General features: G+C 40.9%; 2 protein-coding genes across 5 annotated transcripts in view; both read right to left on the bottom strand.

Annotated features, from left to right (window-relative positions):
• tbc1d14 (TBC1 domain family, member 14) overlaps positions 1-9,201 on the bottom strand; it is a 32,315-nt gene extending 23,114 nt beyond the window's left edge. For 2 of the 3 annotated variants that reach the window (XM_058625194.1, XM_058625193.1), the window contains exons 1-2: positions 8,657-9,201; positions 4,551-5,280 (exon numbers count right to left, since the gene is read on the bottom strand). In XM_058625194.1, the coding sequence (XP_058481177.1) occupies positions 4,551-5,280; positions 8,657-8,705 (779 nt within the window). In that variant the 5' untranslated portion in view covers positions 8,706-9,201. Of the gene's footprint in view, positions 1-1,239; positions 1,551-4,550; positions 5,281-8,656 lie in introns of those variants that run through there. The other variant, XM_058625195.1, reaches the window with a different exon arrangement.
• A 763-nt stretch (positions 9,202-9,964) lies between these two features.
• kiaa0232 (KIAA0232 ortholog) lies at positions 9,965-23,472 on the bottom strand. Of its 2 annotated transcripts, none has more exons than XM_058624438.1 (8): positions 23,137-23,472; positions 20,259-20,845; positions 19,868-20,008; positions 17,818-17,887; positions 17,626-17,710; positions 13,949-17,306; positions 13,705-13,813; positions 9,965-13,088 (listed from the first exon to the last, which is right to left on the bottom strand). In XM_058624438.1, exons 2-8 carry the CDS (start codon positions 20,493-20,495, stop codon positions 13,072-13,074), a joined length of 4,017 nt encoding a protein of 1,338 aa, XP_058480421.1. In that variant the 5' UTR covers positions 20,496-20,845; positions 23,137-23,472; the 3' UTR covers positions 9,965-13,071. The 2 variants fall into 2 exon arrangements, with proteins under 2 accessions (XP_058480421.1, XP_058480422.1); XM_058624439.1 differs by lacking the exon at positions 23,137-23,472 and adding an exon at positions 22,941-22,960.
• Between the last annotated feature and the right edge of the window lie 190 nt (positions 23,473-23,662).

A 23,662-nucleotide genomic window follows, 5' to 3' on the forward strand; every position in this document is an offset into this window, starting at 1 on the left:
CCAGGTGCCCGTGGGCACCACGTTGGTGACCACTGCTCTAGACTGTATTTGCCGGGGAACCCGCCGTGGCACGTGTGAAACTCAAAAATAAGAGTGTGAATACTGTAATCCCCATGGTTCCCAACCTGGGAACCTCAGGGGGGCACCAGAGATCTCATGGGGTGGGGGGGACGCAGAGCTTTGTCTGCCCTGAGGTTGTTTAAATGAAGCATATTCAATTTAGGAAATCCCAATCACACACACACACACACTCGGTATCACCCATTCACTCGTTTCCTGTTCCTGTTGTCTGAGAAACGTAAGCATATCTGAGCATTCTTTACTGCAACTGGGCAAATTCCATCTGCGTAGACCACGAGACACAGTTGGGGTAAAAAAAAAAAAAAGAGGCGTCAAAGTACCACTTCCACTGCCAATAAAGAAAACTTCCACACTCAGCCCGGGAAATATTCATTCAACTATGTGATGGGAAAAAAAGGTGCATATTTGTATCCTGTAACAGTGACGGATCAAATATTGACTCACGCCTCATATCATCACACAAACCAAGGGTGGAAAAAGTCAACTGTGAGCATGGAGGCTTGAAGTTGAATAACTCCACCATAGAGAGCCGCCATAAAACAACGCAGCACAGTTCGAAGAGCAGAGGCCAGGTGACTGCCACCCTTAAATAGCAGACTCTCAGAATAAGATGCCTTGTCTGTGCAGTTCAACAAAACAAAATGTCACGGCATGATTTGCATTCAGTCCAAACCACATGTGCTTAAAAGGTGAGAAAAATGACTCTCAGAGATGCCTTTGCCGGATTCATGTCAACGCTTTACACCGCACTGGTTTGCGGTCGAGTCGCCAGAGAATCTTTAGGATTCCACAGTACCTTGTGTTCAGTTCCGAAGTGTGCAATTAAAGTGATTAGATGGTTCACGCGCTTCACCCGGCAGAAAGAAAGCCTGGCACAGGAATAGCAAACACGCTAGTACAGGAGGAAGGAAAGAGAGAAAGCAGAGTACACATAGTTTTCTTCTTCTTCTTCTTCATCATCATTAAAATGTGAGTGAACCGGAGCTGCCCGAAGCATTCTTTTATAACTGTGCACCAGTTTTATAACTGTGTATATTTAGTCCACGGGAACTAAGTGCCTAGCACAAAAGCCACAGTGTTTAACCACAAGAAACAAAACTATGCAAATGTAGATGCTACATTGACAGAGAATATGTATATACATACACATACACATACCTGTCAATGTACAAAAGAAGTGATGGGGTTGCCATCCTGCTCCGTCTCCACGTCAAACCACAAAGATCCAACACAAAATAAAGTGTGTAGAGTGGCGTACTTTTAAAAGGAGTGACATGTAAATAAAGAGGGCGGCAGACAAAAAAAAACAACAAAAAAACCAGGTGAAGTCAAAGTTCAGTCAAAAAAATCCGAGCCATGGCTTCCACAGCATTCGGAGCAGAGAGTCAGTGTAAAATAAAAAAGTGCCACACAGCTCAGGGCAGCGTGAGACTGAAGGAACTGCTGCTCCTGGTGCCTCCCAGCTGAGAGTGAGAGGCCGGAATCTGGAGAGCACTGAGGGAATGAGTAACTAACTTCTCCATGTGAGGAGGGAGGCGTGAAAACGGAGAGAGGGAGAGATAACTGCAGAGGGGGAGGAGGAGGACAAAGAAGAAAGGGGGAGGTCACACACACACAAGTACTGCAACTACACACGTGATCTGTCACACACATTGAAACAATTGTTGAAAACCAAAAGCGCTTTTCTGCCTTTTCATTTGAAAAAAAACATTTCAAAAGATTACGGTGTGATATTTGTGCAGATCTGTGTTTAGATCAGGACAATATTTAATCTAAAATATAGCGATTTGGATGCAATTTCGATTAATCGGTCAGCCCTAGCACAGTTAATGCCGTACGTATCACTACACGGATCAGCACCACTAAAGAGAAACTCACTGAAAAGTCAGCGTCTTTGTTATTTCATAGATAATAGTAAACTAAGATTTTGTAGTTGAACAGACACACAACTTTACAACTTGGGCAGATGTACTGACCAACATAAAGCAAGATCATCAGCCTTAATATCGAAAAAAACACAACTCTCCAAAAAGAACTAAAACCCTCCCAACACTTGGTCAAGCTTCACCAACACTTCAGTGCTAAGAAGCCAACAAGTCCTGGACCAAACAGTTAACTCACACAGATGTTTACAGTATAGAGTAGGATTTAGGGGCATGTGGTCTACAGGTGGTGGAGTCGAGATGGAGTTCAGGTCAGGAAAGACCTTCTCTGTCCACGTCACTAAAATATTGTCTTCAGTGGAAGATGTTTATGACTCTGTAAGATGGTTTGTTTGTCATAGCTACGCAAAGCTGATGTAAACAGGCTACTAAAGAAGGTAGGTCAAGCTTAGACCTGCTCGTTCTTAAAGTAAAGGAAGAGGGTCACTTGATAAAGTGTGTAGAGTCCATCAGGAGAGTTTGGGTTTTAAGTTTAGTTGAGGTTCTATCGAGCTCTGTCGGGTTTAGAAAGAAAAATGCATGCCAGGGTCTCACTCCATGAATGTGTCGAACATTAGACGCGACTGGACATTAATGAATTTTATAATAAAAATACTGCTACGAATTGTGTTTCATTGATTTCTTTCTTTCGCCGATGTCTGTAAAGCTACATTCCCATGTTTAATTACGGGGTTTTTAACTTGCCCTGTGGGTCTTTAAACCTTCAGGGAAACATGTTCTAATCACGCGCGCCAAAATGTCATTAAACAACACAGCGGGAGTGAGCTCACAGCTGAGAAAAGTATTTCCTACCAGCAGCACGCTCATGAAAACAACGAAGAGTTTCAGTCGGAGCTTTCAAATCCTCATTGGCGTAAAGTGCGAAGTGGCGAACTAGTGAGGGAAAACAACAGATTATTTATGTGTGAACAAGGGCAGGGGAAGTGAAAATGGCTTTCACCCAATGTTTGGTACCAATTCAAAAAGATACCGGGACGTTCTATGAATTCCTCATCAACGCAGCCAGAGGCAAAGCACATCACTGTTGTATGTAAATCCACAGCAGAGGAAAAGTGTGCACAAACAGACAGTGCTGATGAGGGGGCCGTAGATCATTTCACCCTTTGTTTGTTCGAGATCAACAGGCTAACCTGTTGACTTGTGAAGGACTGCTACCACACCAAGTCATACAAACAAAGAATAGGGAAGTAAGACTTTTCGACATGATTTGAGCCCAATTTTTTTCCAACCTAAGCCTTCAGACATACAAATTAGTATTGGCATTTATGGTAACCAAATATTTATTAAAAGATATTTATGAATAATCTAGAAAAAGGCTTTGAATGTTTGGAATGATGTGTTTTTCTTCAAATTATTTTATGTCTTGTGTAGTTGTGCTCCTGTTGGGTGGGATAACTTCTGTTTTTAAACCAACATGAATGGCGTGTCATGGTGAGCTGAGGACAAGTTCTTGTTCTGTACTTTATAAGAGTGGTGGGAAGAGATAGGCTCGATGTCTTGGCTAATAAACTCAGCGTGTGAAACAACCTTGAGTAACACCTTCTGTAAGACTGCAACAACTGCCTTCAACAAAGTCAGAGGAAGTAGAGAATTCATCGATCATGAGACTGTTGATAGACCTTGGGTTTCGTGAAAGGCGCTTTAAAGTTACTAACCACCTGCTTCCACTTTTTCCACAATTTTCTTTTTCTCTGCTTTTAATCTTCTGTATATACAGTATCTTGTATTATCCATGTTTTACTGCTTACTGTCATAGAGCCACAGCAGCAGCAAAACATCCATAAGGACACAGGTGCTTTTCGTGCTGTGTCGCATGAAACTGGAAAGTTGAATGTGTGTGTGTATCAGATAAATGCTATTCTCTTTGTCTTTTTTTTTTTTTATCCACAAAAACCCTGTCCTGGTGAAAAATATAAAACAGTAAAAGCAACAATTATCAGAGACCAAAATACACAAGGCTGTGCAATGGGTTTTAGCATCCCAATACTAAAAAAAAGGCAATTTCAGCTTAAATATGCTATTATTTGTTGTAAACCTACATTAAATAATTATATACAGTTTATAAGAGCAGAAATTGGGGTGCCACATGGGTCACTCATTGCAGAATGAGGATATAGCTACTTAGATGCATTTAATACATACAGTTGTGTGTGTGATAATATGATAATAGAGCAGAGGTCTCAAACTTGCGGCCCGCATGCCACATGTGGACTCCCCAATCAATTACACGTGGCCTGCCAAATTTCGGAAGTTATTTCTGTATGTTTTTGTTTTTTTATATTACTGTTTATATTGTAAACTATTTATTTTCCCATGTCAAAACAAACACTTTTATTTGAAAATTAAGTGAAAAGTTATCGTAAACGTTATTTCGATGTCTTTTTCTTCCTTTTTTTTCCACTTTACCGGCTCCCCCTACTGATCAAACTAGACACTCGATGGCATTTCCAGTTTGACCCAAACTTATCTTTATAAAATATACAATATGTCTGTTACAAACACATGCTGAGCCATAAATGAACGTACCTGCTAAATAAGCTTGCTAGAGGTCCAGCTTTCTTCTGCCGGACATCCTCGTTCTGCTGCGGGAGACCCGAATCCAGATACGACCGTACGGGAGACGACGACAGTGTCACCTCTGAGAAGTGAGCGGTGCCGCTGTCGTCCGTCTCCAGGGTGACGATGGCGCTGGAGTCAGAAGTGACGGTGAAGTCCAGGATGTCTTCGTTGGAGATGGACAGCTCGGTGCTCATGCTGGACACGCTGCACACAGAGATGTCGTCGCTGCGGTTCAAACCCCCGCCACTCATCCCCGGGGTGGCGGTCAATCTGAGGCCGGGACTAAAGAGGCGAATGGAGTCGTACCCACTGCGGGGGAAGGTGGAGGATTTGTGGATGATGTTCTCGTTTGAGGTATCATTGTCCAAGGGTAAAGTGGCGGGAGCGTCATGGCTGGTGCCCGGGAGTTGGTGGTTGTGGACGATGGGCTCCGGAGGATTAATCTCCAGAGTGGGGATACCGGAGTCCTGGGACGTCAGACTGTGGGTGTCCTGGTCCAGGTCTGAGTAGCTTTTGTGTGGGCTGCTGTAGTAGGTGGGAGTAGAGGAGCAGGATGGCTTGTAAGTGGGCAGGATGGTCTCGCTGTGCGGGGCCGTGCTGGCTTCATGGCAGAGGTGGTTGGTATGATTGTCAAGATCAGGCACAGCCACATCTTTGACTGTGGAGCCGTTCTCCACTAGGGTTCCTCCAGACATACCTGCAAAAAGAAAACAACCAAGTTCAATTTAACCCTTAAACACATTTTTTGTCTATTGTAATACAATGTTAACTAAAATACTCACACTAACACACCTACGCATCAAAATGTGCTCATTGAAACCCGTTCAAATCACAATTGTTGATGCATCATGACAAAAACTTGGCAATTTAAGGGTTAACAACGCACATTTTGGTGCTCTAGGTGTGTTAATGTATTTTTTTTATAAAGTATGACATTGCAAAAAATCCAGTTGCATGAAGTATATTGAAAATAATTCATTTATTGGGGTTTTTAGACCATAAAATTAAGGTGCATCCTGACAAAAACATGACAATTTCAGGGTTACCATTTTTTAATATTCATTAATATATGTATGGAAAGGACAGATATTGGTTTCAAACACTTAAAAAAAAAAAAATGCATACAATTTTTATAGCTTAGCACATTTTGGTGCTCAAGGTGTGTTAATGTAACTTTTCTGTTCTTTTTTTTTTTCTATCAGTTCAGGCAACTATTAGTGATTAAATTAAAAAGACGCACAACTGAACAATGTGTAATCCACGATTGCATCACAACTACCAATGACTTCCTGGACTGCATGCATGTTTGCAGAAGTGATGAAATAAAGTTTTTTTTTTTTTTTTTTAAAGCATTTGAGGACACATGTAGTCCCTGCAGAGTTCAAGAAATGTACGGAGCGTCATTGAATGCATCTTGTCAGCGTTTCCTTTTCATAGCTCAAGTTTGTTGTTGTTTGTTATTATGTAGAGGAAGTAGTGAATACTGAGTTGCAATATATATTTTACCGTACCTTTCATTATCAATATCTTGACCACCATTTTTGAGGTAATTTCAAAAACCTGTACATCAAAACCGTTCTGCTGCTTGTTCAGGAAATTCCCAGTAACAGTTAAATTTTTCCCCTGCTTTTTATACTTATAGAAATGGAAATTTACATATTTCTGATAAATATCTGTGAGAGCAGATCAAAGGCAAGTGTAGATTTTTAGAAGGCAGAACACAGGCAATGAGGTGAATGGAACCCTCATCCATTCAGCATAGTCAGTTATATTAGCTATTGCATAATGCCTATCAAGTCTAGGGTTGCAACAATTAATCAGATATTAATAGAATAGTCAATCAGTCATCAATAATTTTATAAGATTTTAATCAGCTCTCTGGTTTTCCAGCTTCCTAAAAAGGTGAATATTTTCTTGTTAAGAAATTATTAAAATTCAATCATTTTGATTAATCGATCATAAAATGAAATAAATTAAAAGTAATGAAACTCAGAGAAATACTGTTTCATTATTTTGGTATGCATTTTTAAGAAACGGTTTAAAATTTACATTTTACATGAAAAACTATTATCTTCTCATGTATATTTGAGTTTGCTGCATATTGATAATTATTTATAGTTAACATAATGATTTATCAGCTTACAATTACTGAGTAAAACATACATAATGCAGAGGTAGGCAGGGGCAACAGTGGTCAAAAGCAAATTACTGCCACCCCTATCAAACTAAATCTGCCCTAGGAAGATGTTTAGCATTTTCTTGACATACTAAACAATAGCAATCATACTAAATGTAACATTTACGATGTCAGGTCATTAGATACAAGCACGTGGGAAGCTTGAGAGGGGAAAACTTATCCTACAGCAGTCAGGCTGTAACTGGAGTCTGCTCTGTAATGTGAACAGGGCTCCAGCAGGGCTACATCATGCTTTAACACCAGCTGGGGAGTTAAGCTTAAGCTACTGTGTCTATAAGCTCTCTATAGCTGCATTAAATTCACTCCTCCTTACTTTCAGGGACAGATACATTCTCATCTCCCTTTTTTATATAGTGAATAACTGTTTGAGAGTGTGTGTGTGGACGTGGAGATGTTTTGTTTAACAACAGAGAGAGGGAAACTGGAGCACACACACCCTTTGTTAAGAACTTCCTAGGAGCCTGGAGTAACTGGAGTTTATTTGCACACAAAAGCGAGAAGAAGAAAAAACCAATAATACTGAAAAAAAAAAAATAGCTTGACAGCAAGGTGGAAAGGCTACAAACACAGAGGCTCATGTTTTCCACCTGGTGAAACACAAAGCTCATACAAAGCCAGACTCTTACCCAAGCTCTAAACCCTGACCTACAGGTGGTCATGTGAGCTTGGCAGACTTTACACCAAAACACAGCAACAGGTTCTTCCTGTGGAAATAATGCACAACTAAATGCTCATCAATAATTGTCAGGCGGTTTACATACTCATTATTATGCACTGTCGTACAACCGACATCATCATTCATAAGACGTGCGTTATGTTTTGTTAACTATTTAGTTAACTATGGGAGGTCCACACTGAAACAAGCAAATATGCTGTTGCGGCTTTACGTCGTGGAAAAACAACCAAAAAGTTGCCGTTATAGTCAACTTTAATGGATGTCCACACACAGTTCTTGTCCTGCGAGTCACAGTAATGTTATCCGTGGAGTCAAGAAGGAAAACGTCACCTTTGGGTTGGATAACATCACAAATATGTATAATGTATATGGGACGTGTGCAATTAGAAGCCTGAAATCAATACACATCACAATGCAACTGACAATAAAGTTCATGATCAGTTGATTATATTCTTGTTAAACTGATTATTTGTTTTGTCCAGAAAAACTTAAAGATCATACCTACGATGTCTTCAGATTTGTATTTATTTATTTACTTGTGCTTTTTGGAAACCCAAAATATTCAGTTTACTGTCACAAAAGGAGCAAATGAAACAGAAAATATTCATAGTTACTTAAAAAAAAGTTGTTTCATTTGCCAAAAGAACAATTTAAACCAGATTAGCATAATAGTTGATTGAGTAACTGACTAACACTCCATTAATAATTGCTATTTTATTTCATTTATATCCCTCACAATCACCTTATAAGATACAGATAGGTAGTGGACAAGTCCTAGAAGACAGAACTTCACATTTTCACTCAACAAGTGACAAGTTGGTATGTTAAATATATAGTTTACCAAACCGGTTAAACTTAAACTTTATCTCAGAAAGTCCTGCTTCAAATATTTAGATTGTCTTCTGAATAAATTACAGACTGTTTCTTCAAATAACTCATTCATTGATTAAGGTTAAAAACTGTGGCACTGAGTTCATTTAAAACATGCCGAATTCTACCCTGATATTAAATCTTTCACAGAGGACAATTAGTACTGTTTATCAACAGTGTACAGCGTGTATAATCAGGGCCGTTGTAACTTTTGTTTATCTTTTAAACGTAGTTTGGCGTGATACGCATGTTAGCAAGGAGAAACAAGTATCAGGACTGATTTGTGACTCTGAGCGTGTGTGTACGGAGATAGCACAAACAATGACCTACCACAGTGGCTGTCTCTCTGGTCCTGGGTGCCGGGGCTCATATTCTCCATGCTGCCGGCTGATGCTACAGGTGGGCGGCAGGTCCACTCCGGCCGGAGCAGTCCATGGTGATGCTGGGACTAAAACTGCTGCACCACCATCACCTCCTCCTCCTTCCCCCTGCCTCAACACCGCTTGGTGCACACACTGACAGCGCCGGTGTCAGTGACTCAGGTCGTCGGCCGGGACAAACCACGGTGGAGGAAGGGAAAGCGGTTTCGTGAGAGCCGGACTCGCTCGCCAGGAGCACTTGTCGCTGACGCCAACTCACCGATGTTTGAACTGCGCTTCCTCAAGAACTGTGGTCCAAATTAAGTTAAAAATACGCCAGACATTTTGTTTTTGCCGTCGCTGCCGCGACTACGGAGAAGAAACGCGTCTCTAGTGTTTAACGAACCTAGTCGCCCGATGCATTTCATGAGTTTATACGGTATCGTTAATATTTCATACCTGTCTCAAGAGCTTCCGCCGCCATTTTAAAACAAACTTGTATCGGGAGTGCTGTGTAATCGAGCCAAGAATGTTCCTTTCGATGGATTCACCTGTCTGAACCTTCAGGCATTAATAATCGACCGCACAAAAAATCATTACCGCCCAAACACGTACCTTAAATATAATATCCACTTAAGAATGTATAACTGTCTACTACTCTTTTATGTATGAAATAGATGCGGCCACAGTCATGGAATAAATATCGTTTTAATACTTTAAGGGACCCCAGATAGTATTTACACAGTAGAAACTACAATAACTTGAACAACGTTTAATTTTGAATGTCCGAAAGCACCTGCTCACCAGTTTGAATCTTCATGGTAACTCATGCATTTAGTGCTATATTATCTTAAAAATTAAAGTAAGCAAACCGTGTAAGCGATATTTCAGTTCAGTGTTCTCATTTAATTGGTGACTGTTTACGTATTTCTAATATTACTTCCTAACTTTTAAGCTAAGAATACTGCATGTGACATTAAATGTAAAATCTCTACTAGCTAACTAACGTCTAAGTAGTATTAAATGAATGCCATGTTTTCAGTGACAACCTAAAACTAAGTTGTAACAAAGACCTGTTTTAATGGTTTATAAGATTAGAACTAAGGCATACAATAAAACACACAACAGCTTATGTATGGTTTGACTTCGAATGGAAGTGTCAAATTGTTCACCATGCCCTCTAGTGCCACCATGTGGTTGAGGAAACAATCTGAGTAACTTGGTCACCACCACCAAGACATAAATAAACAATAAGCAGCATCAAATAACAGGTTCGGAATGAAGTTTGGTTTATTCCTTTATTAGATGTTAAGAAAATCCACAATGAAACAAAATAATTTACTCAGGGTGTACATGAAATTAGAACAACACACCTACTCGGGACAGATGGGCTTTGGGAACACAGAGGAAGAGGATTGAGGTTGGAAGAGCATCATCATCATCATCAAGGGGGAATGAAAGGATGAGGGAAAACTCAAAACGTTTTCAGTGCTGGATATGTTGTTCAAACCACAGTGCAAATGAAACACAGGCACCCGGTCAGTGCTGCTCCAAATGCTTTTACCCTCACTGAATGTATTTTTTCAACATATTTTTTTTTTTTTTTGAAATTCTTTTTTCTTTCCTCAATACGGCCTATCAAAATGGAAGAATTAAGAATGAAGAAAGGTGTGATGCATTCCTTTCAACTCCCATGTAAGTGCTTTAACCTCTCGTACACATTCACTCGCTCACTCACACATCGCATTCTTTCAATCACTTACTCAAAATAGTTTGAACTAAAATATTTTGTTCACCCAACATAAAAAAAGATGGAGTGTGATGTTTGCATGCTGCTTTTTTTTAAAAGAGACATTCCACGGGTTTGTTTTTTTTCTCATGTGTCCCTCACTCGCAATTATTCACCATGCAAAAGAAATGAACTCAGAGACTTCTCTTCTTAATACAGTTGAATGTTTACATGCGCCAAGGTATTGCATAGGACACAGGGCTTTTGAATTCCCCTCTGCATTGCTTATGCAATCTACAATGGCTTAGTTCTTTTTTTATTGTTTTTTTCCTACTACACGTATAAATTAATGACAGTCACTTCAGTGGTTTGCTTTGAAACGACGGTCAGTCATTTATCTAGAATCAAACAAAGGTTTTACATTAATGCATCAATGCACTGTCACAGGTCTGAGTGTAGATTATGCAGTTAAGCTTATAAAAAATTCCTGAGTGTCTGATGACGGTCAAAGGAGGGGGATGACCTTTAAGTTTTGAGTACCTTGCATTTATCGGAGGCATTTATTGAGTAAAGTGGAAACATTTCATGGGCTATTACAATATTTGCTTCTTTTTTCTTTTTTTTTTAAATGAGGAAGCCTTTTTCAAAAAAAAACCAAGCCAGCAACAGAGACACCTTCACCTGCGACAGTGCATTCCAGCAAGTCTGCTTGCGATGCCCATGTCTTTTCATTACCCATTAATGAAAGAGTGAAAATTATACTGACCTGTGCTTCTGACAAATAAACCACCCAAGCTACGAACCTCAAAACCTGTTTTAATAGTTAAATTAGGATCAAATGCATCTGTAGATGTTGTAACCAAATTTCTTCCTCAAAGCACAGGTCATGTGAAAGGTTAGCAAACCACACAGAGGGTTTCATGGCTAAATCTTTCAAAAAGGGGGAGTGGGGGGTTCAAATTCACGGGACACAGATCGACGGATTCATTTCCATTCGTTGGTGCATCCCTGCACGCATGCCGCCGCCGTACACTCGCTCTGAACGAGTGCCTTCACAAATTCTCTGCTGACACACACTGTGAGACATAACTCATTATTTCAACAAGATATATATTGTAAACCAAAAAAATAAAAACACACTCCACATGAAAAAGAAAGAAGCATTTGTACGTTAGTGTAAATATGCTATGTATGTTTTTTGGTTTGAACTTTTTTTCTTGCCAGATTTGTTGAGTTGTATCGTGGGACAGTTGACCATCACTCATTAGAGAGAGTTAGTCCTTTTCTGCCTGGATACGATGGAATTAAACAATGTGTATAGTTTTATTCAGCGTCACCTGATAAGAGGTTTACTTTAAATTAAAGAAAAAAAAAACCCAAGCCACGTTTGGAAAGAACTGCGATCAGGCAAAACTTTTTCTTCTATTCACAGGTTTTGCAAAAGAAAAATATATATTTACGGAGTCTTGGCTGTTTGGACTACAAACAAAACTAGGCTCTGCCATCTACTCATCACAGCCAGATCATGGATCTTAAACTTCGAAAAAGGTGTTTGAACATATTTATAGCACCAATAGTCTGTACCATAGAAATCACAAGGAAATAAAACAAAAGTTTCATTCAATTGCAAAAACAGGTGTCTGCAGAAATGGCTGTTGTTACTTTTTATGATGGGTCTTTAACCCCACAACACAAACATTTTCTATGTTTTTCCAAATTCTCAACAGCATTGCATTTCAAGTAGATCATTTGTATCTTTTTTTTTTTCCTCAACAAAACTCCCATTTGATTTCTTCTTTTTTTATTATTTTTTATGGGTTTTTTTGAATTATTATTTTTAGCCTCACAAACCATACTATGTCTACGACTAGCTTTGGAAAGACTATCGCCATTCAAAAAAAAAATCGGACTCATTTATGACAACTTTTCACACAAGGGGAGTTTTCGGCTATTGAAAAAGAACACTGCACACATTCTCTACTTCACATTCACAAAGTCTTCCAAACAAACTATTGCAGTTAAACTCGCAAACTTTTTAAACAACTCAAAAATCTCAACATCCTTTTTTTCTCTCTCTAGTCTTTCTGAACACAGGATGGAAAGTAGAGGATGTGATCGGCAGCTGTTTCACACAACGTTTAGGTTTAACTTGAAAAAGAGGAGTGAGACTGGCTGGACAAACACACATGCACAACCATTCAGACACCACCAAACTACCAGTAACCTAGTTCAAAGCAAAACGGTGGGAACAAAACTGACAAGGATAGAACAAAAGATTGTCTCTACCAACTACATGTGAGACTTTGGATGAGGAACAGTTTACAGAAGAATTAACTGAAAGAAATCCTAAAATGCATGTTCACACATCACTGGCATCACTCAAAGACCCAACATATTTTTTGGAGTTTTCCTATTTTCACTCGCATCTCGTTGATCGGATTGTTGATTACACATGGAGTTAAGTTAGTAAATGAAAACCAGCAGCGTTATGTGTGGGGTTGTTTTTTTTTTTTTTTTGAAGGGGGTGTCTCAGAAAATTAGCCTACGGTTTTCCAGTTCTGAGATGACCCTGAATCTTTGCTGGTAGAGGTCCAGTCCCAAAAGGAGAGGAAGGGTTTCCTCTCCAAGAAAGGCGTCCTCTGCAAAAACTGGAGTATTCAAATGTTGCTGCTCCCTAGAAAAGGAAGTCAGGGAAACCCGTTAACATTTTGGATAAGATAACATCAATGCTACATGTCTTTGTCCTGTAGTTGAAGAGGATCTATAAAGCCCAAGGCAGAAACTCTGGTGGTGATGTGCCAGATTTTCGAGACCGTTATCAAAATGTGTGATACTATTTAGATCGCACACATAAATTGTCCTTAAGGGCTCCAAATGAATGTATCTGTATATATTTTGTCACTTTCACTTCCTTTGCTACCAAGTGTATGTCCCTGTGTGAATGTGAAAGTCAGTGTCCACTCGTCCTTTGACTCAATTGATAGGCCATGTTTACAGTCGTTCAAATTTATGTTTAACTTTGATCTCTTATTGAGCCCCACCGAGGTTATGTTTTGTGAACAGCTAACTCAAAATTAAAAAGGTTTTTTACATTATAACAAAGCATGTGGACTTTTTGAGACAATGGGCATTTCTTGGACAGCCCCTGATAACTTTGAAATCTGTTAAAATAACAAGTAACCGCTAATCAAAGAAACAAAGCCGCAAATGACAACTTATCTTGCCATTCTTTGGACATTTCTTTAAAGTAGTTCTTTAAAGTTTTTAAAAAAAATTCAAAACAAATTTACCTGTACAATGAGATCCAGGGAAGAGTGAGGAGCAGAGCGTGGTCTGCCACCAGCACTCATCTTGCTGGTTGCCAGTTCCTCCTTGTGCACTTATATTTAACAGAGGGAACTAAATAAGACAAAAGGAGAAGTGTGTGTCAGTAAACTACAGCATAAGATATCACAGGTGGAACCTAACAACAGCAGATGTCTGTCAAACTGTATTGTACATTGAAGTATTCATTAAATGATTTTAAAAACTCACCTCTGGCACATCTCCAACAAAGTCAAACGCGATCCCATACTTTGGGATCTGACCTGCTGGTGCACATAAGCAGGATTGTTTCTCTCCTGAAGATTCCCCTTCATGAATCTTGCCGACAGAAACGTCCGTCTCTTCGACTGCAGTTGATGCAGCCGTTTTGCAGTCTAAGCAAATCTCTTGCTCAGCGATTGGCAGGAGGGCACTGGAACCCTCCTGTGAATCCAGAGAAGTCTGTGCACTCTTCTCCATGCCAGACTTCTTCAATCTGGGTAAGAATTTACCAGATTCCAGTTCTGACTTCCCGTAATAAGGGCCCTCACATTCTGCATCCTCCTCCAGAGGTTTGAGGTCAGCCTGAGGATCATCAAAAACGTCCACCGGCGCCGGGACGGGAAAACTCATCTCTTCTTTGTCAGTCTCAGCCTCTGAATCGCTTACTCCACCAGGAGACAACTCGGAAGCCGAAATTGGCCGGAAATGAGTCCTGGGGGAAATGCGAATGGCTCTATACTGCGTCCGGTTGATGCCATATAATCGTGGATGGAAGGCTTCATTCTCAGAGTCTGAGCATAGAATCGATTTGGGCTTGAACCCTGGACTGAAAGAAGCCATGTCCTCAGGCTCGAAGGAACACTCCACGTGGAGGACTTGAGAGAAGGGATTGTTTAAATTGAAGGATGCAAACGGGTATTCTAATCCTTGCTCCTCACTACGCAAGCCTCCGCATGATCCAAGCAAATCTTCATGGAAGATGAAAGAAAATCCCTTATTCAATCCATCTCCACTTCCTCTGATGGCCTGGTCACTCTGCCCAAAGGACACAAGAGGCCTCCACAGGGGCCTGTGACCAGGAGCGAAGCAGCTGCTTGTGTTCATGAACACATCTGTGCCAGTGATGGTGAGCATGTCTGAGCTAGAAGCAGATGCAGCTGCGGCAGCACACTGAAGCAGGTTATCTTGGGTGTCACTTGGTGGCACAACAGCCCAATTTTTATCACCACTTATTGTCTTCAGCTCCCCATACACCCCTCCAAGGATGAATGATGTACTCTCCTTGTCAGAGCTCAGGTCCCAGGGCTTGGACGGAGTCATGTAATCCCCGGCACCATCTACCTTTGAGAGTTTGTTTTTGGCCAAGTCCTGCTCGTCTTTCTTTCCTTCCCAAAGGTGATACTCTGAGCGCTGCACTGCTTTTTTCTGGGGTCCCTGAATTGGACCTCCTTTAGCCTGCACCTCGAGGCAGCTACAGCAGTAACCACTGGACTCATCTGAGAATAGCCCCTCGCTTGATTTTTCTGCTCCTTGCCTTTTCATTACAGATTTGCCATCCCCAATTGCAGTCCAAATGTCCTTTATTATCCCTGAGCTGTAATCCTCACTCTGTTGGTTTGTGTTGTCCGAAAACATACCAGTGCTGTACTGTTTACTTTCATCCTCCTCCAGTGCGATGCCACAAACGGACTCCAATTTAGATTTTTTGGTGAAGGTCTGATTCGATGCTGTGCTAACACTGACCTCCTCACACTTGCGGCCAGTCTCATCTTGCAAAAAATCCAAGATTTCATCCTCTAGATAAGCACCAGAGAGAGGATGGATTATACAGTCAATCTCTTTGTTGCCAATTTGAGCAGCATCCTCTGTCGCAGCATTTCCTTGTTCATTGTCAGAACGAGTCTCCTCTGAATGCGACCACGGACTGCAAGTTCGTGTGGAAAGGTTAGAACAGTGTTCAGTTTCATCAAAGGCACTATTTTTGGTCCATATTAGCAAACGAGACTGTTTATTAGAATGTGGGTCGAGACAGCTACTAGAATCTGTGTTTTCCTGACCAACGTTGAGTGAGTCACAGGGAAAAGGAAACGTGGGACTGTCATACTGCAGCTCGAAAAGAGAGAAGCAGGATGAGTTAAAACCAGATGGTTCACTGGCGGCTTCAGGAACAGGTGGCTCCTCCAGATTTCCAGATAGTTTGCTCAGAGTGAATGAAACACTATCAAGAAGGGGGGAGAGGCGAATGGGAGAGTCTCCTACGAAGCTTTCTCCATCTATATCTTCTGAAGTAGATGGTGAATAACATCCCCACACGTGAGCCATGTTTTCTAGATCCTCCATTAAGAATCCAACAGGTCCCAAAGCTTCCTGTGAGTCTGCCCGTATTGCACTTTTCCCTTGCTGCTCAAGGCCATCTAACACTAAACAACATTCTGCCTCAATGTCTCTTTGCTCTTTGCTTTTTTGTCGAATCATGCTTAAGATTCGACTCTCTTGTATCGAGTCTGAGGCACTAGTATCCAATATGGATTGATAAATATCAACTTCATAGAAGTGAGTGAATTCAGACAGATGCTTGTCATCTAAATCTCCATCCTCTGGCTGAGGGCAGGTTAAGGCCCCAGTGAGTTCAGCAGTTTCATCTTCTGCTTCACCAGGCCCTTCCACAAAGTGCCCATCCACAAACGAGCCTGCTGCTAGGTATGCTCTCTGGTAGCTCTCGTTGGCAATGCAGATACCCTGGATTCTCTCCGGCAGCCTCTCCATGTCTGCTGACAATGCAAAGCCATCCGAAGAGTCGATGTTGCTGCGATATTTTGTTTCCAGCTTGCTTTGTTTGCTGCTGAAAGGTACAAAATACTCCGTGATGGGCTCAGTGTACCAAAGTGGCTCCTCCATATATTCCTGTTTGTTTCCAACCTCAACCCTGGACTCCTTTGCTTCCACCCAGCTTGGATCTTTACGAATCTCCTTCAGCGCCCGTTTCCCCTTTTTATAAAGCTGTAGTTGTTTAGCAGCACCAGCCGTGACGCTGCTACTGCTCCCTCCTGCATTTCTTCGCTCTTCTTTGTCAATTACCTTCACCTGCAGCTTTACTGGTCCACCGTTGCGTGTTCTCTTATTCTTCACAGCCTCTCTGGATTTGTGCCTTATTCTAACTGCCTTGCTTCTGGATGACTTAGTGTCACCTTGGTTCCCACTTGAACTGGAGCCTGCCTCACTGGAGCCCGAAGACCAGGATCTGGGTCTGTATTTGCCCTCAGATCTGTGTCTGGTCTGTCGCTTGGTGTGGATAGTAGGTTTCTCCTCTGCAGACGCTCCACCATGGTAACGGTTTTCCTTCTCCTTCTTGCTCCGTCGCTGCTGACCTCTTTCACTGGTGACAGTATAGGCCTCTAGATTTCTCTCCTTTGCAGCCTCACCGTCGCTGTTGCAATCTTTTGGGGAAGAGGTGTCTGTGCTGGTCTGTGGGGCAGCAGAGGATGATGAACTTGAGTATGCGCAGGCTTTAGCCTTGTTCCACACCGTCATGATCTCTTGGAGACAAACAGGTTTTTCTGACAAAGGAGGAAAGGCTTCATAATACCTGTAATGAAAACAGACAGCTCAAATTAAAAGGAATATTATTGAATAATAATTTATATAGCACCTTAATAAACAAGTTAAAAAAGGTAGAAGTCAAGAAATTCTCAACACAAAATGCCAATATAAATGTAAGCAAAAGCACAATTAAATCAGGATGAAAACATGACACAAAAGCAAGTACCAGCCAATAAATGAATAAAGGAAAAAGTAATAAAAGCAACAGAACAAGTCAAGAAAAAATTAAAAGCCAAAAACTCAGCAGCCACTTTTACAACTTAAAACAACTTACAATGTAAGTTGTTTATTAATATACAACTTACATTTCCACCTGGTCCTTTGAAGAGGGGGACTCAGCTCGTTCTGGAGACTGAGAGCCATCAGATTTCTTTTGAATCTGTTTTTCCTCTGTAAAAGACATTGAACAACAAATCATTATTTTGGAACAGTTATTACTCAACTCTATGGATGCATATGCATCCATAAACGATGAGAGTTAAAAGGAATAAACAAACCTTTCTGTTTGTTTTGGATATCCTTAAGTTTAGAGCAAAGCTCTTCAACCAGGCTCTCGATTCCAGAGTTCTGCACAGGATGACAAGACAGTTTTGAGTCACAGCAAGTCTCTCCTGTAAACTATTTTGTACAAACAATAATTGCCCCAAATTTCATTAACTAGTATTAATAGTTGTGAATGTCACAAAAAAACTTAAGTTTAGAAAATGATTTACAATGTCAATAGATATTTTCATACAGCCATGCATTTGGTAAATTGTTCTATTCTGATAAGTGGGATTGAATAAAAAAATAAATAAAACACACAACCCTACATCTGTCTACCTAGTACTGTATTGTGTGTGTGTGTGTGTGTGTGGTGACTGTAGGGATCACCTGATTTCACAAAATGATGCACAAGTTATTTTAAAGAAAACACAGAGTTCCACACCTACAAAGACAAGCCCTAACGTAACACATTATTTCCTTTTACAACAACAGAAATGACAATGGAAGATGTTAAAAGATCCAACTCTGACCCCATGTGTGAAAGAGAAAGAATTGAGGCACAGAGTCTGACGCGTGTTGACTCTGTTAACACACGTCAAACCAGCTGACTTATGAGCAAAGGCATGCCTGCCGATGACTTTGCTATTTTTAGCTACGGTGCAAAAATGCTTTTAAAAAAATAAAAAGATGTTTACTACAAATTTGGCTTTGTGCCTCCTCAAAATAATAGTAAAAATACTAAAATACTAGTTTAAACCAAGCAGGCACTGTCAACAAAAATAGCTAAACTAATCACTACATAGCTGCTCCAAAATACTAAACCTGCCCCACTTTTTAGCTCTCATTTCCTTTTCATTCTTCCATTAAAATAAAATCCCTCACCATGCCACCTCATGAAAGGTAGAGGAAGAATTTCTCCTTCCCTGTGTTTCCTCTTGCATCATTGTGCTAATGCCGGTCTGCTGACAGCCAACCAAGTCTGCTGCTCTCTGCTGCAATCCTGGTTAAAAAATAGACTGCAGAGTCCAGTCCCCAAAGAGCTCAACACTCCTCTAGCCCCCCCAGCTCTGTCACTCTCAGCTGAAGCACACCTCCCTTACTACTGCTGGACAGAAATGTAAGCAAACCTCTCAATGGATTTTTCACACAGGAAAAGAGCAAGTCTCTACTTCTGGAACAGACACTTGAACACAGAAGCAATTACTTGAAGGTCACTCACAAATGAGGACAGGTTTGTTTTATGTCAACAAACCATGTTAACAGGTTCAGAGTGGCATCTAGTGACGATCCCGCAAACTGAAACCAACCCAGTATACCTCACAGACGGGCCGATTTAGAGCAGGTACAGATAAAAACTCACGCAAAATAAATATATGAATCGGGAAAATAATTTTCAATTTTGTCAATAAATCCCACAAAGTTGCTGAGAGTAACCAACACTGCTTTTACTCATGCACTACTATCCTAAAACTAGATAAGAACACAAATGACTAAATCAGTTAGAGCAGAACTAAAGCAGAATTGCCCGTCACATGCAAAGTGTGTGCAATTTCTGATTGAGAACGAAGCAGTGCGTGTGACAATGCTTTAAATTCAGTTGTGTGCTACACATGTGAGAAGGTAAAAGTTCATGTAAAGTAAGAAGGTGTGGCTACACAGCCAAATAAGTTGACAATGCATTTACAGTCAAGATTTTCTCTTCAATGCTTTAGCCTCCCACACAAACAAGGCTTAATTTATTGAGTCATTGTGAATCATGCATTTAATATCTGCAGGACTGCACCTCAACAATACTACAGTATTAGATTCTGGATATATTTAGACAAATGACACCCACATGTATTAGCTACTCAGAGTGATTTTCTTCCTTTTCATTCAGAAGTTTCACAAAATAAAGGAACAGGTCAACTTGTAGTAATAGCTGTGTTGCATTTCACCAAAGTTGAAATTATTTCATTATGGGAGAATACTTTTTTGCTACACCACAGGAAATAAATTTCACCACCCCTCAAACATTATGAGAATCACAGGATTGCAAAAAACTGCAAGAACAACACTTACTTCGTCAGATGCGGAGCGGAGGCATTGCACAGCGGCTTGTTTCTTCATTTCCTCAAGACTCAGGTCAGTCACTCCTTTCTTCTTACTCTTGCCCCATTTCTTCCCAGTTCCCTTCTCCCAGCCCAAGAAGATGTCATTTTCCTGCCAGGCACAAAATCAAGAACAGTTAATCAACAAAGGACAAACTAGTTATTAATAGTAACACAAGTGAAGCTCAAAAGTGCCATACACAATAGTGTGCCATTATATAAGATTTCTGCACATGCTTATATCAATTCACTGTATATCAAAATGTAGTGGTAAATGAGAGATACCACAGTTGAATGAGTGGACGATTTACGAAACACTAACAACACAATCAAAATATTTCAAAACAGTTGTGGGAGCCCACCTGGTCCTGCAGGTCGTAGTCGTAACTGTCATGCAGGAGGAGGCTGAGAACATAGCGGGTGTAGATCATCGCATCAATCCCGCACTTCTCAAGCTCCTGGCCAAGCCAGCTTTGTACTGGACCCAGTGATTGGAGCAGGGACATCTCTGAGGCAGGCAGGGGGCCCACGAGGGAGTAGGGGCAGGAGAAGTTTTCAGGAGGAGCTGGACCGTCTGAATCGGTGCTCACTGGACGCATGGGACCTCAGGTGTTGGCCATTCTCAGGTAGAGCAGCATTGTGATGGGCAATTATGGGTGGATGGTGGAAAAGGGTGTGGACAGAGGATGAGGCAGAGGCAGAACCTATCTGGAAGAGGGGGCAGTCACTCCAGGAGGATGTACTGAGGGGGTTCTACATGGGGAGGCATGGAGTAAGATTTTTTTTTTTCTTGCTTTTTTTATTGCTTTGAGCAAAAAAGGGTTCTTTTAGTCATCAGGCATGGCTTATGCTGCTGATAGAGCTCAGCTGCTGGGCTAAACACAAGATGTGTTTGTTTCTTAGTCAGAAGGGTCCATTTTTGGGCTACGTCTCACTTCACCGGCACAACCTGAAACAGAGCAAGCAAATATTTAAAAAAGATGAGTAAATAAGATACTTTAACAGTACCCCACTCACAGCAACGCAACCTTTCCCAAAATAATGCACGCTTAGAAAAAAAGGGGCCTTAGTGATGAATCTCAAAAAAACCCAAATAATTCACATCCATGTGCAAAAGGTTAAATTAAACTGAAAACGAATTTTTCTGTGTGTTTTTTCACTCCTCTATGACAGCAAACAGAATATCTTTCATTTGACGACAGAGTTGAGGTTTGGAAAACACTGTCATTTTCTCACTTTATTCACGATTTTCTGCATGTAATGGACAAATTAATCCCACATTTTATTTGATAGATTTATCAATTATGGAAATAATTATTAGTTGCAGGCCTCATTAAAATATCTGCCTCTTATTTTGAGTTTGTATCATTGCTGTGATCATTGCAGTTGTTGTTATTACTATTTATTTTTGGAAAGTGTCACCCCTTTTCAAAGGAAAAAAAATACTGTTTTGGTGTGCCACATTGTTGTGGAGTGTCATGTCATTTCAAAAATAAAAATATGATTATAATTGCAATTAATGATTACTTTCTCGATTGAGTATTTGTTTGGTCCAAAAAAAATGCTAGAAAATGTTGATCAGCATTTCCCAAATCTGGAGATGATGTTCTCAAATGTCTTGTTGTCCAAACCAAAATTAGACAGTTTTAATGATTTCTTTGGTATATGGAGCAAAGCAACCATTAAATATTTAATTTTAAAAAGAACACTCAAAATTGTTGGGGATTAATTTAGTATTCGATTAATAATTAAATAATAATTGTTGCGATACATAAGCAAATGCAATTTAACACAAAAAATACAAGAGATTCCTCTAATTTAAGATGTACCAATGGTGATTCTGAGACATAATTTTACCTATTATCAGCTTTCCATAACGTTACCCAAACAACCACAATGCTGTGGTTAAAATAATGAATAATACAATAAAAATGTCCTGCATTCGTTTACATGACAAGCAATCGCAGGCAGTTGAGTGCAACTGTGTGGGATTCACTCTCCGTCAGGTGCATGTGTGTTTCTTATGGCAGCACTGGATTTAGGGAAGCGACGCGAAGAGCAAATGGAGGCTGCGCCGACGTGATTGGTTGAGCCGCTCGTCAGTCTACATTGGCAGATCATGGGGTTGTCGAGAGGACAAGATAAGACGCTTCGCCGTGTGCAACGACTCGATTTCATACCATTTCACAGAATCACACTGTGCCAGTCCAATAAACGCAAGCGGACCTCGGCAGAGAGCTTCGTGGATATTGGCTAAATATGGCTGACAACCCAGTTGTTTCTTGTACGAGCATTAGCCCCGGCTGCTAACTGCCGGTTGCACCATCCTCTTTCCAACTTTATTCGTAACTACACTATTAACAAATAGCCATTTCTCCACAATGAAGAGGAAGAACGTAGTGTATTCACTGCAAAGTTGGCCGACTTCGCAACGAGTGTGCAGTCACCGTGTACCTGGATGGTGTTAGCTGACATTAACGCAACACTGCTGAGCTATAAGCGATATTTAACATTAAGTATTGATGTCACGCTTAGGTGACTACACCAAATAATCGGTGATATCGGAACAGGTTGATTGTCAACCGTTGGCTCTTGGTGTTGACTGCCGGTAGCTAGCGTCTCGTTGCAATTAAACCACAAGGTTAGCTAAACCTCCGACCTTTAACTATAAAGCTAAGTTAGCAAAGTTAGCGCCTGACAGCTCCTCGTCCCCTTTTCAGTAGGCATTACGTTCTTTTATCAAAATAACTTGGCATGCATTATACGGGTTTAACAGCGTATATTTCCGTTTGGGTGGGCTAACCACCGCTGTCCCGTTGCTAGTCAAAAGAACTGCGTTACTTTGGTATGTGTCAGGCAGGTGACATTAAAACCCAACGGTTCTCCATTAAATAGTTAGCCAGTGTAGCAGAAAGCGACGCGCTATCATTAGGCCGAGTTTTAAGTTTCATTCGGACACAAAGCACACGAAATGACCACAAGAAGGAAACAGTAAAGCGAATAAAAACTAATCCAACGTCGAACAAACGTTAGCTTTCGCGTACGCTTGTTGTTATGACCAGAGGGGAGGAGGAGCGGCTGCCCCGGTAAGACTACCAGAGGACTGTCAGACGTTTTCCCTTCAAAAATGTGCGCCATATCGTCATACAGCGAAAGAGTAAGCTGGCCGAACACGGGACATTAAACGGATACAAAACAGTATGAAACTAAAAGTGCCCTTAGGCTCACTGGCTTACTTACCTGCCGTGGTCTGAAGTAGAGAGGAGCAGCGCAAGGGGAGCGGCTAGTTCTCTCCCGCTGCCGTTCCGAGCTCAAGCTCTGGAATCCGCTGCGGTAGCATCGCGTATCATGGACGCCGACAGAAATGGCGCTGTTTTCACATTCGCTGCTTCTTCAACAACGTCAAGACAACCGGCGACATTCTGGCTCAAATGCGAGACCCGCTGTTCCTCCACGACCCATAACACAGAGAGCCACAATGGCCACTGCCGAAGGCCAGTTTCACTCGGAGAAAGCACGACCGTATGCGCCACCCTCCGCGTTCGTATCTAGGCAACAAGGCGAACCTCCGCCGTCCTGTTCGCGTAGGTTTGATTCCTCCGCTGTAGGATTGCATCAGAAGCCCAACTAGTACTCAACCAAATAACAATTTCAGCAACAATTTAAATATTACAATCATAATAATATAAACAATATACGTAATTTTGTCTTTTGTTTAATTATTTTGTATAATTAAACTTTAGCTGACAATAAATTGTAACATTTT

Source organism: Solea solea, chromosome 3 (genome assembly GCF_958295425.1).
Source record: "Solea solea chromosome 3, fSolSol10.1, whole genome shotgun sequence".
Taxonomy (NCBI): domain Eukaryota; kingdom Metazoa; phylum Chordata; class Actinopteri; order Pleuronectiformes; family Soleidae; genus Solea; species Solea solea.